Source organism: Trichosurus vulpecula, chromosome 8 (genome assembly GCF_011100635.1).
Source record: "Trichosurus vulpecula isolate mTriVul1 chromosome 8, mTriVul1.pri, whole genome shotgun sequence".
In the NCBI taxonomy this organism is placed as follows: domain Eukaryota; kingdom Metazoa; phylum Chordata; class Mammalia; order Diprotodontia; family Phalangeridae; genus Trichosurus; species Trichosurus vulpecula.
Window position 1 is genome coordinate 1,304,814 of NC_050580.1, and position 19,164 is coordinate 1,323,977.

At 56.0% G+C, this 19,164-nt stretch overlaps 1 protein-coding gene across 4 annotated transcripts in view; it reads right to left on the minus strand.

Annotated features, from left to right (window-relative positions):
* The window catches only part of INPP5A (inositol polyphosphate-5-phosphatase A), a 248,472-nt gene that overhangs the window by 47,123 nt on the left and 182,185 nt on the right, over window positions 1–19,164 (minus strand). For all 4 annotated transcript variants that reach the window (XM_036736925.1, XM_036736924.1, XM_036736927.1 and 1 more), the window contains one exon: window positions 14,798–14,882. In XM_036736925.1, the coding sequence (XP_036592820.1) occupies window positions 14,798–14,882 (85 nt within the window). The remainder of the gene's footprint in view (window positions 1–14,797; window positions 14,883–19,164) is intronic.

The following is a 19,164-nucleotide window of genomic DNA, read 5'->3' on the forward strand; positions in this document are numbered from 1 at the left end:
CACTGCCCAGGGCCCTCTCAGTGGCAGAGCTGCCTGAGGGCCCAGGAATCTCACAGACCAGAGGGACAGTCCTCCAGAGATACTGCAAAGAAAGCACTCTGTCAAGCTCCAAGTGCCTGGGAAACCCTTCAGTGTAGCCTGATGCAGGCCTGGGGAGCTCAGTTCTTGGGGCTCCTACTGGGCAGTTTCTGGGCCCAGGCCTTCACTCCGTTGCCAACCCACAGGAAGGATTTCATGTTGCTTTGGCCCACTCAGGACATGGGTTGAGGCTGCTTCCAGGGACTCTCACATTCACCAGCACAATGGCCTGGGAAGCTTCTCAGGTATCATGAGGATGTGACTGAGCCCTTCCATGGGACATCCCAATAGACAAGTCGGGTTTGGTTTCTGTAGAGTGCAAGGACTCTTCCCAAGCCTCCACAGAGAGAACCAGGATTGGGGGCTGGCCTTTGCCCAGCTGACCCCCACAATGACCACAATGCCTAACACCTTAAAAAGAAGCCCACCGAGAGCGGGCAGTGGAGATGTGAGATCAGAGCTGCCCTCTGGACATGCTGGGCCTGGGTGCTCTGGAATCAGCAAGGCTCAGGCACCAGAGGCTGGGGAAAGCAGCCCTCCCATCCCCCAGCACACTCCCCACAGGAGAACATCCCATTAAATTAATTAAGCATCTCTCTGTCCACCTGCTCCCCTGGCTTCTCCTGCCGCCTGCAAGCTCCAGCTCTCTTGCCAAAGGCAGTGGTTAGCCTTGGCTAGCACCCACTTGTTACCCAGGACTGTGGAACCTGGGCTGAGCTGCGTGTTTGTGTCTGCAGCGGCTGGGCTGGCCAGGAGTGGGCCTACAGTGGAGATGCCACTTGAGCCCATCTCGGTGGAGTCATTCTCTCCGGCCAGCGCAGGCCAAAGCCCCCATCACACCCAAGGATGCTTGTTGTGGCCGCTTGCCGACTGACATCTCCAAAGAGCCTCCCGGCTTTCAAAGCATCCTCATGGTCCCCAGGAGAGATCTGGAGCTGGTGGGTGGGTGGGTGGGCTTCCAAATACACTTCACCAATTTTTCATGCCCATCCCTCTAAATGTGACCCTGCTCCAAGGCTTTTATGCCCCTGACAACTTCACGCAGGAAAACATGCAGACCCTCTGATAGCATGAAATCAGGAACAAAGGCCTGGGAAACAAAGACCCACTAAGGGGCAGGATGCCGCCCGGGCCTGCCTGGTTTCAGCCCCAAACAGATGTTCCCTGCTCAGGCCCAATCCCTGAGCAAGCTGAAAGGGCAGGCTTGTAAAGGAGAGGGGCCTGAAAGCCCGAGCCCGAAGTACTCTAAAGAAAGGGCAGTGGCCGGCACGGTGGCTGTCAATGATAAATCTCAGCAAAGAAAACCGTCAGCTCATGAATGTCAATGAGGCGCTGCCGCCTGGCTCATCGCGCATTCCGGGCAGCCCCAGACAGCGCCCGCCCGCCCGCCGCCCGCAGGGGCCGAGACCAAGGTCTTTCTTTAGTGTTTTCGCTCGTTTCCGGGCACTCACTTGTTTGCTTCCTCAGCCCGGATCCCTCTCCGAGCTCAGGCCTTTATCACCCAAAGCCGGCTTCTCAGGCTTTTTCAAATCCCAAAGAGTCATGAAAAGAATCTGCTTAGAGGAGATCTAGCAGAGGACAGGGGAGCCCACGGCGGGGCTGAAGCAGGCTCACGCTTTCCACCTTCTCATGGGCATTATTTAGAACCAAAGGAGCCAGAGAGCAAAGTCTGAGCTGAGCCTCACAAAAGGGACCCGAGTGGGGCCTCATACTTCTGTGAGAACACCCCCCGCAAAGGATGTGCCATGCTCCAGTGCCCGGGGGGGTGCCTGGGGGGTATCGCTCATGCCCCCCCCCAGACAAGCCCTGGTTCAAATCCTGCCTGTTCATTGATTAGGAAAATGAGTCATGAAAATGGGCACACCGTGGCCATCTCCACGCACTTGTCCTGCTCATGCTGATTAATAATGACAAACGACCTTTGGGATGCTTCAGGAAGCATCGATTCCTCAGGGAAGAGACAAGTAAGGAACCACACAAGAGGAGCCAATCTCGGACGGTCTGATTTTAAGCCAAAGGGGTGGAGAAAAGAGAACAGCAACAACGAAGAAAAGCCACAAAGAACAATGAAATAAGGTGAACGAAAGCAGCCAAGGCCACTCCCTGAATGCCCACCAAGCATCCACACCTTATCCCCCTGGGGTCCTGCATCTCTCCATTTATCTCTTGAAGTCAGTGGCAGGAGTGGGACCTCCGACCCCCTGGGGGCAGCCACATTTCTGTATTGGTGGCAGTCCACCTGCATCTAGTTCACATGCGCCATATTCCACACAGGCTCTGAAAGCCTCCAGCCTCTGGCCCCACTGTGGGCTCTGGGCTGGACTCTGGCCAGTCACCCACACTTGAAATCCCCTTCCTCCCACAGGCAAAGCCCAGACAGACACTTTCTTTCCTCCTCTCTTCCTACTTGCTAAAGTTCTGGTGCCCTGCGTCCCCTGCCCCCAGAACTGCCTGTTCTCCAGAAAACCCGATTCCCAAGCCCCAACAGTTCTGATGGGCTTGGACCACCGAGGAAGCCTCCCTGCGTCCCACTGGTCCCTATGTCCCTCTGCCCAGGTGGCTTCTGCGGTGCTGAGAGCCCCTGTCCTCAGAGGGCTGCCAGTGTGTTCAGCGTGATGGAGCACAGGGTGGGCTCTGCTTCTGATCATCAGGACCACGGGGGATGAAGGACCCTCCCCGCTTCCAGTGCCCCAAGGGATACTCCCGGACGGAGACTTGGGAGATTAAAAATGACCATTTCACGACAAGCTCAAAATCTCCCAGCTCCATGAACGGGATCATCTGTGTACTAGGGTCCAATGCGACAGGGGGGTGAACCGAGAGGTGGCCAGGGTGAGTGCAAACATCCAACTGGTGGCCAGGGGCTACAGCGCTGGGCTTTCCCTCGCTGTCTGACTCAGCTTCCTCAACCATGAAACGGGGACCATGAGCGCAACCCTGCCAGGGCTGTGGTGATGATCAAGAGAGATCCTATCAGTGAAGCCCTCAGCACTGTGCCCGGCATGTAGTAGGCACTTGTTCAGTTGTGTCTGACTCTCCATGACCCCATGTGGGGTTTTCTTGGCACAGATACTGGACGAGTTCTCCATTTCCTTCTTCAGCCAATTTTACAGGTAAGGAAACTGAGTCAAACAGGGTAAAGTGACCTGCCCAGGATCACACAGCTAGTAAGTGTCTGAAGCTGTATTTGAACTCAAGGAGATGAGTCTTCACGACTCCAGGTCTGGTGCTCTGGGCACTGTGGCGCGCTGCCCCCCACCCCCCCACCCCCTGCCCCAGCTACCCTAAGTCAGTGCTTGATAAATGCTCATCTCCTTCTGTGTCACTCTGGGGTTGGTGAAAAGGCGATGGTGCACGCCCTGGGCCCAGGAGATTTCTGCTCCTGCCCCCTGAACCGGAGCAGCAGTGAGGACACCTGCCTGGGAATCTGGAAATGGGCCTCTCCGGAGAGTCTCCAGCAACGGCCATTCTCTTGAGTCTTTGAGGCACAGTTTTTTTTATCAAGGCCACACCTCTGGAGCATCCTGTCTCCTGCCACCGGCTCTTTGCCTAGACTGTCCCCCAGGTCCACATGCCTGGCTCTCCTCTCCTGCTCCCCACGAGCCCTGGCCTGGAGTCTTCCCCTGTGAGGACCATCTGAGGAGGCAGAGACATGGGACAAGACAGCCATGGAGCAGGGCTGCTCAGCCATGTTCTGACCAGCATACCGGCAGCACTTTGGGGCAGAGGCCATGTCATTTCCATCTCTGGACAGCTTCTGATGCACAGCAGGCGCTTAATGCATGGTCACTGAGTTGGGGTCTCCAGGCTACCCTGGCTGGGGTCTCCATGCCCCTGAGCACTGGGTCAGCTTCCTGATGAGGACAGAACACCCATGGTATCCTGGGTATTGGTAGGAGCCGGGGCCTGGTTCCTCTTCTTCAAGAGAACACACTGGCGCCAGCCCTTTGGGGGACAATGGTGCCAGGACTTCAAACAGGAAAGGAAAGAGCTCCAAGCTCCCCGGGCTGCCCTCCAGAACTGGGTGCTGGCAGCACCAATTGGCCATCGATTCACCTATGTGTCCTGCCCCTTGCTAGGTGGGAGAAAGAGAGCGCCCAGAGGGCCCCTGCCCACTAGGAGTGGACACTCTTTTGGTGGAGAATCATGCAGATACAGAAGGGAGAGAAAACAGACATGAGGATCTGTGCAGGGGGTGGTCCCAGAGCCAAAGGGCTGGGGGAGGGTGTTCCAGGCAGGGGTGATGGCTCAATCCTAGGGAGAGCCTGGCCAGACCAATCAGTGCACTGAGAGGGGTAAGGAGCTTTAAATGCCAGAAGGAATCGGGACCCACAGAAGGTCACCAGCCAGGGGTTTCGAGGACATCACCTGTGTGGGGAGTAGGGAGAGACATGAGCCAGGAAGACCGTCCAGGCAGGAGGAGTCGAGGGCCTGGACTAGAGCAACTGCAGAGAAAGGGCTGAGTGTGAGGGACTTTGGGAAGGTGGCACAATCAGATCTGGGAACTGACTAGATATGCATGGATGGCAGGTGGGACATGAGGAGAGAATGATGCTGCTCTTGCAGAAAGCGCCGCCAAACCGACCAGAAGGTGGTGTTGCTGCTAGACAAAGATGGTGGCCTCATCCAAGGCTTCCATGGTGAGAGTGAGGCACTACAGGAGCTGGAGGGCCCAGCCCAGCAGAGGCCCACTGTCCGCATCCTTGGAGGACCAGGCTGAGCTTGTCCCCTGGCTGCCCGCCCCTGTGATAGATGTCTCTGACACCGAAGCTCATGAGGATGCAAGGGGTGCCTGCCCCCACCAAGGAATCATGGATCATCACAAGCATCAAAGCATCAGACGGCTATCAATAAAAGCAATCTGGGGATTGTTGGATGAAGAGACATTTCCATAAAAGGCTCATCCATTCTACCCCTCAATGGAGGCCATCACTGGGGCTGCCTGGGGGCTCCACCTTCCCCCTGCTCCCCAGGAAGCTGGCTGGCCAGGCTGTCACCACGCCACTGCAAAGCCTCCGCTGACCCCTTGGCTCCTGGGCTCTGCTCATGGGTCGTTCCTTTATCCCAGATCCCACTCCCTACCAGAGCATGGGATGAGTGTCTGGGGCCTGTGGGCCAATTCCTCCAGCCCCAAGAGAGGAGGGCCCCTCGGCCTGACTGGGGAGAGGGACCCCAGACTGCAGGGGCCCCTGAGGGGCTGACATCACTGTGCAGCCATTATCCTGGCCCACAAAGGGCCTCTTGTGTCCTCAAGCTGCTGGGACGGACGCGGGGATGCAGTCAATGAAAAGACGCTATTATGAGGAGATGTTTATGTCAGTGTCTGTAACAAATCTGCCTTCTAGCCTTTGGATTGTTAACTGTGGGTTCAAAAAACAACATGTGATGAAGATCCCACCACCTCCTCCCCCAAAACCTTGGGCAGTGCAAGGACAGATTGCAGGCCCAAGCATCTGTCCCTTGCTCTGCCCCACGGGTACCACTGGCTTGGCATTCTCTGCTCACGGGGGTTGTGCCCATCTGCCCTCCCTGCAGCTTTTACCTGGGAGCCTCCCAGGGGCCCACTCGCCCCAAGTATGGCTTCCTGAGGGGGTGCGGGTGGCAGCCTGGCTCTCGGGCATCTGCCCTGGACAGCCCAGGCTCTGGGGGGGAGCTGGTGGGATAATATGGTGAGCTTTTTTGTACCCAGCTTTTAGTGGTGGGTTTATATGTCAGCAGAGCCTGGCACTTCCCAACGATCTTGTCTCAGACCTTTGGCCTTGCTGGGTACCTCAGAGGGGCAGAAGGAGATGGTCAGGCCACCTGGGCCTCTGTCTTTGCCCTCCCTTGGGGCATGGCAGGCTGTTCCAGTTCATGCCCTACAGGGTTTGCCCAGAGATGCCTTTGGGTGAGCAGATGCCCCGGCTCAGCATTCTCACTGCCCTGGGTCTGCTCGGAGGCTGGCTTCCCAAAGAATCCTGGTGGGTGACACCCAGGGTCCACTGGCACCAATCCTCCCTGAGGCTTCCATCCACCAAACATTCGGGATTTGGTGCTGTTGTCCCAAGGTAGGGTCTCAGAGAGGTTCTCCCAAGCACCTTGGACCTGGGTCCACCTGGCCATCAGGTCAGCACTGAGTGGCCTCCCAAGAGCTCTGGGTCTCATGTGCCACCCGCTGAGAAAAACAGCCCTGGCCACCAAAACACCTTTCCTCTTTCTGCCTTCTCCTCCCACACCTTCAGGACAGTCCTGGGGACCATTACTCACAAGTCTCTGGGTTTGTGGGAGGGGCAGGAGGGTCACATGCCTGTGGGGTCCTCCCCCCCAGCAGACCTGGGGGCCCTCGATGAGCTACCCTCAGGTTCTGATAGAGTTGGCATTAAAGTCAGACTCTACCAAGGTCTTTTCTTTGCAAGGGAAGGTGGCCTCCAGGGTGGGGTCCATGCTGGGCCCCCCTCTGGATCCAATCTCAGGGCAATGAGCAACAGTGCCAGGCTGGGGCTGGCTGAGAGGGAAGGGGGGCACGCAGCAGCCCCCCACCTTCGATTATGGACCCCCACTGGACCTGCAGCAGCCCCTCACCACGCCAGCTGGTGTGGCCCCTCACCATGCTAGCCCTTGGTGCCAGGGGGTGAAGGAGCTCATCTGGAGCCTGCTGAGCCACAGGTGCCAGGGCAGGGCCCTATCTGCCATCAGCAGCTCGGCTTCCTCACTACCCATCTGGGGTCTCCTCCTACATGGCCTCCTCGGTGATGTCAGAAGCGCCATCGACACCTCTATGTGTCGGCCTCCAGCCTGCTCTTCAGCCCAGGCCCGGATTCCCTCCCCAGGCACAGGGCTTAGCATGCCCCGATTCTCTTTGGATGCCCCCCTTTGCTCCCTACTGCCTCCTAATGGCAAATTTCTTAGACCAGCATACAAGGCTATCTTGTCAGCAGCACCTTGTACTGGGCCACTCCCTGTTTTCCAACATCTGGCTCACTCCATGCCCTCTTCCCCGCCTTTATTTTCCCAAAGTCAGGGAGACTCTTTCCTCTTTTTCTGACTGATACAGTCTGGCCATGTCTTTAAAACTCTTAGGTGGTCTTCCCTGACTGCCCCAACTGGAGATCACCTCTCCTCCAGACCTTGCTAAAACTGCCACCTACCTCTTATGGAAATACTTGTCATATTGGTACTATGTCCTTGGGGTTGGTGGGGGAGATGAGGCAAGAAGAGAGAAGAGGAGCAGAGGGGAGGGAGAGAGAGGGGCGAGGGGAGGAGAAGAGGGGAGAGTAGAAGGGGAGGAGGAGAGGGGAGAGTGGAAGGGGAGGAAGAGAGGGGGGAGGGGAGGAGAGAGAGAAGAGAGGAGAGAGAGGAGAGGGAGAGGAGGGGAGAGGAGAGGAAGAGAGAGAGAGAGACAGAAAGAGAAAGAGAGAGAGAGAGAGAGAGAGAGAGAGAGAGAGAGAGAGAGAGAGAGAGAAAGAAGGGGAGGCAAAGAGGAGGGGAGGAGGAGGGTGGGGAGGGGGGAGGGAAAGGGGAGGGGACAGAAGAGGAGAGAGAAGAGATTCTGCCCTAGCCTCCCTGAGCTGCCTGAGGGCAGGGTTCAAATCTCCCTCCACAGTGTCCCTCCCAGGCCTGCTCAGCATGGGCGCTTCCCTGATGCTAAAGCCACATCTCGCCAGGAGCCCTGGAGCAGGGACCCCAGCCCGCCCATATGGGGCTCTGTGCCTGCCTGTCACTACCGAGCAGCTCGTTAAATTTAAAGAAAGCAACAAAAGGCTCCAGCCCGGCGCGTCCATCACGCTGGCTCGCTGTCAGCTAGGTGATGAATGGCAGGTGTGGCCAGCGCTCATCCGAGCTGGGGCCACGCGGTGACGGGAGCCGCTGCGGTGATGGGAGCCGCTGGTACGGCCGTCACTCTTTGTCACTGTGGCCCAGCTGAGCCTCCCAGCTGCCCAGGGAACAATTGCAGACGCATGCAGCTCCGAGCTCACAGGCTGCGGCATTAATTGGTGCAATGACGGGCCGACCTGTTAGGGAGCACCAGATAATTGCATTTAATTTGTGTATGTTTTAATTATGGCCCAAGCTGTGCCAAATTTGATCAAAGTATCATCTTTTCTGTTCAATTTGCATCTGAAATGAGAGAAGCTGCTTATTCCTGGAGGGACTCGTGCCCTCTGACTTCACCAACGGGGTGGCTCTCGCGTCACCGAGTCCTGGAGAGTCCCGAGGGTCCGGGCCGGCCGCTGACGGTGTCGTCTTCGGCTGCGGTCACAAATGAGAAGCTGGGTGACCGTCGCGGTCTCTGGGACCCTCGTGGGGCGGCTGGAAGCTGGCAGCCCAAGGACGAGCCATTCAGGAGGCGGCTCCCGGACGAAACAATCACATCCTTTAATTTACTAGTACAACGAGGACACGGCTCATTGGCCCCTCGTTGTTTTGAAGATGGATTTAATTAACCTCCAATGAATCTTGCCAGGAAGCCTGGCAGCCTCAGCCCAGAAGCAGGGATGTCAGCGGAGCAGCTGAGGGGCCGGGTAATGGGACAGCCAGAGCCTGTCCTGGGGCAGCTGCCATGAGCAGTGATTAAAGTCTCCTGCTGCCCTCAGGGCTGCTAATACACTGTCCGGTCCACCTCTGGGGACAAGGCTCAGGTATGAAAAAAAAAAAAAGCCTGGTCTTCAACGGCATCATGATCTCTTATATCTCAACTCCTCTCAGAGCCATGACTTACCACCAGCACCCCTGGGGAAGCCATCTGTGAGCCTTGGGTTGGGCATGGGGAGTGCCCTATGCCATGGCAAGGCAAAGAAGGCTTCCTCTGCAGAGTACAGCTCCTCACTGTGGCTGGAGAGACCCTTCACCCTCTCCTGACCCCTCCTTGTTATGCGTGGGGGACCCTTTACCATCTCCTGGCCCCCCTTGTTATGAGTGGGGGCCCCCTGGTGGCCTCATCAGCTCCCATGGCTTTAACCATCATCTCCATGCAGATGATCCCGGTCTAGACCCCCAGCCCTGGGCTGTTCCTGAGTACCACCGACGGTCTACTGAACATCTCACAGGTTTCCCAGCAATGACTTAAACACATTTACAATGGAAGCTCCTCTCTGTCCTCCTGTAGGCCCAGCCCTTCTTCTGTCCACACCACTGCCAGAGTCTCAGGCTCCTAAGAGCAGCAGTACCCTGGACCCCTCACTTACACGCCCACCTGACAAACCTTCCTTTCTGACACCATGCCATGGCCTACCCAAGCACTGGTCATCCCTCAGGCAGATAACTGAGCCTCCTGACAGGAATCCCTGGCCAAGGCCCTCCCCACCCCAGCCCACCTTCCACAGACTGGAGAGATCTCCCTTAGGTGTGGATCGTGGCCCATCCTTCCTGACTCGGCCACTGGCTCCTCATGGGCTCTCTTAAAACCTCGAATGCACACATGCCCTTTGAAGCCTCTCTCAGCTCCAGCCCCACTGGCCTATTCTCTGCTCCTTGGATGAGGCACCCTATCACCCACTTCCCTTGGTTTTCCCCTCAGACCCTGCCCAACCTGGTGGAAAAGAAGGGCACAAGGGGAGCTCAGTCAGAGCAGTGCCTGCCCTGCCCAGGAGGGGCAGCCTTCCAGCTCTGGGCAGTCCATGAATGGCTGAGGACAAAGGCCAGAAGTGCATTTACTTGCTTATACCTGGTTCATCAGGTCAAATGCTGGGGCCCTGGGAGAGCGGATCCATCCCATTATTCATCCTGCTCCATCTCTACCCAGGCTTCTCAGTCAGGGGTCGGAGGGGGCCCCAGTCCTAGGAAGAGCTGGGGAGCTGGTTGGGGGAGGGAGGGTGGCCAAGCCACCACCAAGCTCTAATTGGGGCTTACTGGGGCAGCAAGCAGGCATTGCCATGCACAGAGTGCTGGGCCTGCAGTCAGGAAGACCAGGAGCTCAAATTCAGCCTCAGATGCTTGCTAGCTGTGTGACCCTGGGTAAGTCACTTCACCTTGCTTGCCTCAGTTTCTTTAACTGCAAAATGAGCCTAATAATAATACCACTCTCCCAGGGTTGATGTGAGGAGCAAATGAGATCAAATTTGTCAAGTGCTTAAGCCCAGTGCCCCGCACACAGTTCCCCCCTTCCCCCCATGTCTCCAGCAGAGATGGAGAGGTCATCTTTATCTGGCATTCAGTTTCTAATTCCCAGGACAAACTTGCCAGAGAATGGCCCAAAGGCAGATTTCACTCTTTCTTTCAAAAGTGTGTTTGCTTCCTTCAAGGACAAATTGTGTGCAAATAATATCCAATTAAACTGTCTGCTCTGCCGGGTGTCAGCAGGGGCGCGGGAGAGACAGCCCCGATAACAAACGACCCCCAATCAAGGCGCACCTCACCGACACATTTATATATTTCTTGAGCAAACAATACAATTATGGAGGATTGATTTTTCTCCCTGTCTTGGGAAAGCGCCAGCGCCACTCTCGGTGGGTGGGATGGGAGGACATAAAACTGCGTGGCCACTGCCAGCAGGCGCCTTCAGGGGATGCGCAGTGACGGTGAGAGCTCTCCCTCGTGAGGCCATCTTGGTGCAGCGCGGCACTGCGTGGTGCACCCAGGCCCAAGATGGCAAGCCCCGCCGTTCCACGGAATCCTGGCAATCAGCTCATCCCCTCAGTGGGACTCATCCGAGCCGGGGTCCCTGGGGAGGAGTCGGCTACAGTCCCTTCCAGTCCGGCCTTTGGGGAGGCCAGCAAAGAAGGGAGGACAAAGTTGGTTGTAGAGTTCGGAGACCAACGCTGCCCGGAGGCGTCTGAACCAAGCTTCGCTGGCCACCAAAGCCTGGACTCTGCCTAGGACCTGTCTGCGCTCGGCACTCCGGGCTTCAGTCTGTACTCCGAGGTGGTGGTTGTTTACCCAGAGAATTCTGGGTTCTTTGAAAGAGGAAAATCTCTTCTTCTGTCAGGCTTTATCGATTCCCGGTAGGCTTCTCGTCCTTCAAAGGTTAGGAAATGTCCACCAGCGGCACCTCGTGGAGCCCGCCCAGGCTCCCGTGACAGCCGGCTCTCTCCCTCCTCCTCCTCCTCCTCCTCTTCGGTCCCATCCCGCGTGCTCAGGGTCACAGGCTGCAGTGGGGCAGCGTCCATCCACCTCCTCCTCGGTCCATCCTGCTTTCTCCCCAGGCATGTGCTCGAAGCTCTGCCTCACGGCAGCCTAGCGCTGCTTTATTGATCCTGCCCGGATTTCTCCAACATCGCGAAAGGAGAATTTCCTCATGGAGCAATCAATACAACTTCAGATTAAGGCTCACATAAAAATGTTTAATATATGGAATGCTAATGATTTATCTCCTATTAATTGACCTGTGCAGAGGAAGGGACTCTATAAATGCATGATGCTGATTATGGTTTTTATTGTCAATTAAGGCTGGAGTTCTGCCATCTGACTTCCCAATGTCACTCGGCTCGGTGGGAGCCAGAGCCTGTTTTAGCAAAGGCACAGACACATCAGGGCTCCATCGATAAAGCCACTCATTTCCTTTTTGAAAATGCACCAATTTCTCTCACCTCTCATAATTTCTGCACAGGGTGGGTATGTGCTTACAGAGGGTGTGTGGCTCCCGGAGGACTTATGTTCACAGAGGGCACATGCTCAGGGAGGACACATTCCAGCCTGGAAATGCTTGTTCCTGTCTCAGGAAGGCTCTCCAGACAAGCACAATGATCTTGTTAAGTGAAGAGGAGAATAAAAAAGGGAAAATCAGACAAATGAAATGAAACTTTGTCCCAATTTCCTGCAACTTAGAGTCTCTCTCTGGCTGGGCTAGACTGATGAAGGAAGAGACAGGACAGAGGAAGAGCTACAGCAAGGCCCAGCCTGGGAGTGGTTCAGGGAGTGTTCAGTGGGTCTGGGTTTGGATGAGCTGGGTTTGATCCCTGCCTCTGTTGCTCCCCTTGGGACCTCAACTATAGGAAGGAGAAGTTACAGTCAGTGGTCTTTTGAACCCTCAGTCAATGATCCTGGGATGCTGGTAGGAAGTCACCACGGGACCCTGGTCTCTGGCACAGCTGATGGGCCCGGCTGAGAGGTCACGGCAGAGCTGGGAAGAAGAGACCCCAGCCACACAGAGAGGTGGCTTGGTGGTGCTCATTCGTTCTGCCCTGGTCCCACCCAAGACTTGGAGTGCTTTGGGATCTCCTGGTGAAGCCACATGGAGGGGGCTCCTTAAAAGCCTGGGTATGGAGTCACACCCACATGGGGCCCTTGGACAACTCTGAGCCTAGGCCAGTATGCCTCTGGGAGGAGGAGGGTCTACCCTCAGCTCACAGGCACCACAGGGTTTACCAAGCCCCTGGGCCTGGCCTGGGACAATCTTCTCCTAATCAGGTCTGTGGTCCTCTAGGCCTTCCAGAGTCTGTCTCTTCCTCCTTCCTGTACCATCTGGAGAAGCACCCATAGAAATCCTTCCCTTACATCTACAATTCTCAGTTCCTCAATTTCCTGCCTATTATATTTTTTTCTGGGAGGAGTGTTTAGATGAGCAAAGAGCTGGGTAGGGAGAAGGGCTGGCACCTTGGCGGTCTTCCTTCCCTTGGACCCTCCCCCCACATCTCTTTCCCACCTCTCCATCTCCCTCCCTGAGCTGAAGGTGTCAGGCTCTTTGGGGACAAGAGACCTAGGAAGAAGCTGCCTGGCCTGTTCTTCCCTCCCAGGGTTCTTAAGCACCAGCTCTGGAACTGGACAGGAAGAGAAGTTATCAACGTAAGAGTCCCTTTCAGCCATCTCTATGAGTCCTCTGAGTCTCTCTCTAACCAGCCAGAAGGGAGATGTGGATTCCAATGTGCTGGGCCAGGTGGGAGGCAAGGTGAATCTGCACAATGGGGCCCAGGGGGCAAGACTAGGGCAAACTAGGCAACATGGTACTAAGGGGGTGGGCCAGAGGAGTGCTAAGGAAGCCCCCGTGGACAGGAAGCTCCTTCCTGTGTCTGGATGCCATGGACCATGGACCGGAACCGGATGATTCCGGCCTTAGCCTCTCTGGAGAGCATCCAGAGGGCCTCTGAAAACTCACTGAGATTTTGCCCTCCAATTCCATGTTTCCAAGGTGCCGTATTTAATAGGGAAGCCCGCCATAACTCTTCCTCTGAGTTAATCAATAGAGGGACACAGATAGCCATGGCTGTAATTCTCCAGCCCTGCTTAGAGAGTTGATGATGTCACCAGAAGGCCCATGAGGATTTACAGGCTCGTTAGTCTCGCTGGTTTCCCATTATTCTTTACATTATCTCTCATGGGGGTCCAGCCTCGCCAATTGAGGCGTGTACCACTTCACCGCATAAACATAACATGGCGCTGTGCTGGCTGGGTCTTCCTGAAGTAGGCACATTTGGGAAGACGAACGTTATGCCAACCCTGGGCTCCTCCTGGAACAAGCAGGTTCTAAGGAACGTCTGGTCTTAGCGACAAACAGACAGCAGTGGCCATGGGTCAGCTTGCATGTGGGTTTTCCGGGCCACAACTGGAGGAAGGAAATCCCATCTCTGTGACCTCTTCTTCACTTTAATCTGTGAATGGGCCAAGTCTCTCCTTTTTGTCCAGAGGGCCGGCCATGGCGGGGACATCCTGGCTGTTGGCCAACACTGTGTCCAGAGCTGTTGAAGGTCCAAGGACTTGGGGGGACCGACTCAGGTTCTCACCACATGTGTGGACCAACTGCTATCGCTGCAGAGGTGGTGGCCAGACCAGGGAGAGGGTGATCAGACCTCTGGAGAGTGAGTGCCCACTGATCAAGGATCAAAGCCCAGGAGGCTGAGAGGGTGGGTGTCCAAGGAGAGGAGAGGGCAGGGGAGGCGAAGGAAAAAGAGATTAAACTTGAGACCCCCAATGGAAAGTAATTACTGTTCTTTCAACTAGACCTTTGACTTCATCCGTGTAGGGAGAGTCTCTGAAACTCTCAGTCTGGAGCTCCCAAGGGCACAGAGAGGCCCACCCCACCCCACCCAGCCAGTGACAGGCAGGGCTAGGACTTGAACCCAGGGCTGTCTCTGAGGCAGGCTCGCCCTCCAGTCCATCTGGAGCTTTCACTGTCTGGTTTTACACACCCACTCGTCCCCTCCCTCCATTTGCATGTGTGTCCTTCTGAGGCAGGACAAAGGGAGGCTTGCAGGGAAAAGCCGCTTCCAGGCCAGTGTCCAGACCAGGAGAAGTCTCATCAGCACCAGAGAATATGCCTGACAGCATCTGGGAGGGATGAAGTTCCCAACCTTGGCAGGGAGGCTGACATAGCATCGCACCATCTCAGCAAACCCAGAGGGACACCTCATGGCAGCGCGTTAAACCTCCTCTCCCCACCAAAGGCCACAAATCCTTGGTGGTCTCTGTCTGTCTGTCTGTCTGTCTGTCTCTCTCTCACACACACACACACACACACACACACCCATACACGTGAGGAAGCTGTGGGTATGGGAGCCAATAATAAATTGGTCCTTTCCACTTCCAAACCAAAGACCCCACCCCTGCAAGGCTTTCTAGGGGGCCTCAGGAATTCCCAGCAGCAGAATGTGCCCACAGAAGGACCATGAAGAAGCTCTGACCAGGAAAGCCTCCCAGCAAGACTCTGAGCCAACAGCCGAGAGTCTTGGGAGGCAGCAGCCAGAGCAAGGCCTCCCCCGGCCCAGCTCAGAGGAGTGTGCACCCTCCATCCTGAGGACGCTTGCCCGAGGCTCCTCATGAGTGCAGCCCCACCCCACCCCACCCCCAACAAGTACCAGGACATGCCCACCTCCACCACGGATCGGGAGTCCAGTCGGAAGTTGAAATCTCCAAAGACAAAGTACGACACCTTCTCAAACCGCTGGTCGATGATTCTGAAAGAGAAGATAAGTGCCTCGTTACACATGCAGGGCACTCATTCCCACAGCAGCCGACCAAGGGGGGATTCATGAGGCGCCTACTGTGTGCGGACCCCTCCCAGAATGAAGCTGCCCTTGTCATCGCCTCAAGCAGCCCATGCTCTCTGCAGAAGGGACAATGTACATTTGCTCCAAGCCAGGCAGAGGATCCACAGATGTGGGGAGGAATCAGGACAGGCCTCCTAGAGGAGGTGCTGTGTGACCTAACTCCAAGCCCGGGCTCCAAGAGGCCAAGGAGGCAGCCATGAAGGGGGTCCAGCACAGTGACAGCAGATGGAGCATTCTCTGGGAGGAAGAGACAACCAGACCTAAGTCCAGGCCTTGGGCTAACATTTAGGAATGAAGGTCTCCCAGAGCCTCTACTCTCTCTGAAAACGTGGGCATGGGGGCAACCCCTGTGTATTCCCCATGGGTCCCTGGGAAAAGGACAGGAGCTGGCTGGAGGGAACAAGGAACTAATTAGGGGGAGGGGCTACCTTGGCCACTTTGGGCTCTCAGACCAGCCCAGAGAGGAGGGAGGGCTGAAAACACCCTGAAATCTGCACAGATCGGTCACACTTGGAAATTTGCAGGCTGCTAAGCTCTGGCCTCACTCCAGAAACATGCCGCTTTTAAAGCCATGACAATCCATATCCCAGAGATTACTCAACTGATAAATTCCTACCCAAGAGAGGTCTGACAGTGACAACCTGAAGAGATTTCTCCTGCAAGAAGCCAGTCATTCTTTCTCAGGAAGAACAAACCCTGCCTGGGACAGACAAAGCACTTGGGAGCCCCCAGAGCTTGCTGTGGCTGCCCACCATAGGCACAGGCAAGCCAAGCCTGTGGCAATGGACCTAGCCTCCCTTTCCTCACACCTGACCCTCTGAAGCAGCCAGGCCTTGGAGACCCCTTCAGTCATCCTGAGGCTGCCACAGTCATGGTTATGGGTCACCTCTCATGGGCTGGACAGGCCCATTAGGTCTGGCTTTGTTCAGAGCCTCTGGTGCTGACCCATCAGAAGGCCTGAGGATCCCCTCCAGACTGGGATGCTCTGTTGGGGGGCCAAGGGTATCTCCTGAGAAGAGTGTTTCCTCACACCTTGCTGAGAGGCTGAGCTTTGGAAGGAGATCCATTTGCCCTACACGACAGGGGAGATGCCCATGCCTTCCCACCCTTGCATAGACCGTGGGGGGCTTGGAACAGATGTGATCACTACAGATTAGAAACCAAAATGGTTTTCAAGATGAGGAGATGAGAATTTAGAACCCTAGCATGACATTGATAGGTAGATGCTTAGGGCAAGCTCTCCCCCTCCCCACTGAGGGTCTTCCCCTAACATGGACACGCAGTGGGCAGAGTTCTGCCTGCTGCCCCCAGGGCTTCTCCAGCTCTCACCAGCTGGCACAAAGACATAGCAACTTCCTGTTGACACACAGGAGAACAAGCCAACTGCCCAGACAGAAAAGTGAGCCTGGAAATGGAAACCTTTCCAAAAGGGTCTAATTTAGAGAAGGCTGGAGGGGGAAGAAAGATCCTGAGCCCAATATCCCCAAGGGGAACAGCTGTGGCCCTCCAACAATGCCCTCTGTGGGCTGCCGAAATGTGGGCTGGGGCACACCCTTCCCACCCCACCCCCACTCTGCCCCTACTGCTATCTCAGGTCACTGCTCCAGTCTGGACAGAAGCCCCTTCCCCTCAGACAAGGCTGCAATTGGCCCTAGAAGCTGGTAGGACCTCAATGAGAGGTTTTGGCCTTCAGGGGTAAAAATAGGATGGTAAAGGTCCCAGACATTTCTAACCACTCTTGAGTTTTGTGAAAGACTTTACCCAGATCCCGTGATCCTCCCATGGCAGCCCTGAGAAGGGCCATCAGGGATCTGCTCATCCCCATCTTAGAGATGAGGGCACTGAACTTTGGGAAGGGAAGACGGAGGCCAGTAGGGTGGCACCACAGTGGGGTGACTCCAAGGCTGCTTCATCTCATTGACTACTGCCAAAGGCGGGTGCATCACTGGGCAACGAGGTCTTTATGGCTCTCCCTCTGTGTGAGTCATGTCCAGGCTATCAAGGCAAGAAGGGCTGGGTTACAGTGACTTGGCACGCTCTGGCCAAGGACTCAGAGGCCCTGAGATGAAGCCTATGAGCTATCACTGCATTACCGTGGGACTTCTGAGCCTGGAAACAGGGCTAATAGTTCTTGGAATCAGGGAGCATAGAGTGAAGAGGCTGGAGATGGGGGGCGGTGGGGGTGGAGAGGAGATTGGAATCCTTCCCTGGGTACCCAAGCTGAGACCTCACAAAGTTTTAGATAGGAGTGGTCAGACCTCCATGGCTCCCCAGGATTCCTCCTTCTTAAACCCAGTGAGACCATTACTCCCCTCAGGTCTCTCCCAGGCCACAGCTTTGGCCCTGGCTCAGCTAGCTCTATCTATTCTCCAGTCTCCTCCTTGCCCTGTCCCTTGTCCTGCTCAGCCTGACATGCCAAGTCCAGGCCCTGGAAGCCCCTTGCCACCCAATGCCTGCCTCCCAGGCCTCTCTCATTTGGAGTGGAGGGAAGGTGGCCTGGGTGGTGTGGAGAGCACAAATTTTGGAGTAAGTGGTGTGTGTGTATGAAGTGTGTGTGTGTGTGTGCTATGAAAGACCTCCTGCAGAAGGTGGGTTAGATGTCCCAATGATGCTGAAAAGTTACCCTGCCTAAAGCAGAGCTGGTCACTTATCGTGAACTTCCCGACCCTCCAACTTCCCTAGCTCTGTTGAAGGGGCCCAACCTTCTGCTCCCCCAGATTTGAACCCTTATATGATCCTCAGCTCCTCATTTTCCCTCACCCCACAGACCCTGTCAGTCACCAAAGTTTAGCGCCAGAGGCCCCTCCTCTCTGTGGCACTGCCTCTGTGGGGGCCCAGCCCACCCTTTCAACCGCTCAGAGACAGAAGGGCTTGGGGGTCCTAGCTCCTCCCCCCACCCCAGCAGCCAGAGGCACTGGTGGGGTGGGGTAGAGGCACTGGGGTGGGTGGGGCAGAGGCACTGGGGGTGGGGTGGGGCGGAGGCACTGGGGGTGGGGCAGAGGCACTGGGGTGGGTGGGGCAGAGGTATGGGGGGTGGGGCAGAGGCACTGGGGTGGGCGGGGCAGAGGCACTGGGGTGGGTGGGGCAGAGGTATAGGGGGGTGGGGCAGAGGCACCCCCAGCATTAGACCAGCTGTTCTTTGTAGCTGATTAGGTGTTTTTTTTTCACTTTGCATTAGGAGCTGCTATCTCTCATCATTAGCACTTCTCTTAGATGCTTGGTGAATCAAGTTATCCCTGATGGTGATTGATCTGAATGACTGGAAGGAGAAAGGCCACAAGGTGGACCCTGCTTGGGCAGAATGTCTGGTGGGGAGGGGGATGCTGGCACACAGTAGGTGCTCAATGGACCCTACTTAACTGACTGGCTGAAGGACCAAGGGCCATTCCATCCAGCTTTGATGTTCTATGAGCTGGGCCCAAGCCCCCCCAGGATAGCAAGGGCACCCCCTGCCTCAAGTTTCCCATCCCCCTAGGAAGGAACCCCAGAAGGATGAAGGAGCAGACATTCTTTAACAAGCCAGGCCCTTCATCCTCTGGGTCTCAGTTTGCTTACCTGTTAAATGGGAGTCATCCCCCACCCCCACCCCCCACTGAGGCTGCCTCTATCACAGCGTGGCTATGGGGAGAAGCCAGCTCCTCCAGGAGCACCAGAGAATGGTCCACAGAGGGCGGCCTCCACAACGGAGTCACAGACCCTGGCCCCTTCCCTGCAGCTCCAGGTGAGGGGCCACCCACTACATCCTCCCCTCTTGTGCACGGAGCTGGGGACACCCACTAGGAAGGCGTGCGTGGCCTCATCTGGCAGCCAGCTATATTTGACACAGTCTCTGCTAGTGCTAAAAAAGGCAGGGGGAGTGACTGTCACTCGGGAGACCTTGAAATGGGGTCACCTGGAAATAGGAAGAGACCTGGAGACAGCAGCCAGGGGTGGAGTCCTAGCTATGCCCAAAGCAGGCACTGGGGGTGCTGGGGCCACCCCAATCTGGGCCCCAGGAAGCCCTTCTGTACAATGGAGACAAGAAAAGATACTGAGCCCAGCCCACTCTCAACCGACTTGTAGTGAGAACACTCTGTGAATCACAAAATGCTCTGAGACCTGCTTGACTCTGCTGAGAATGAAGTGACCAGCACATTCAAGATGTACAAGAGCTATAGGACAGACTGAGTAATGATGGGGAGAAATGGAG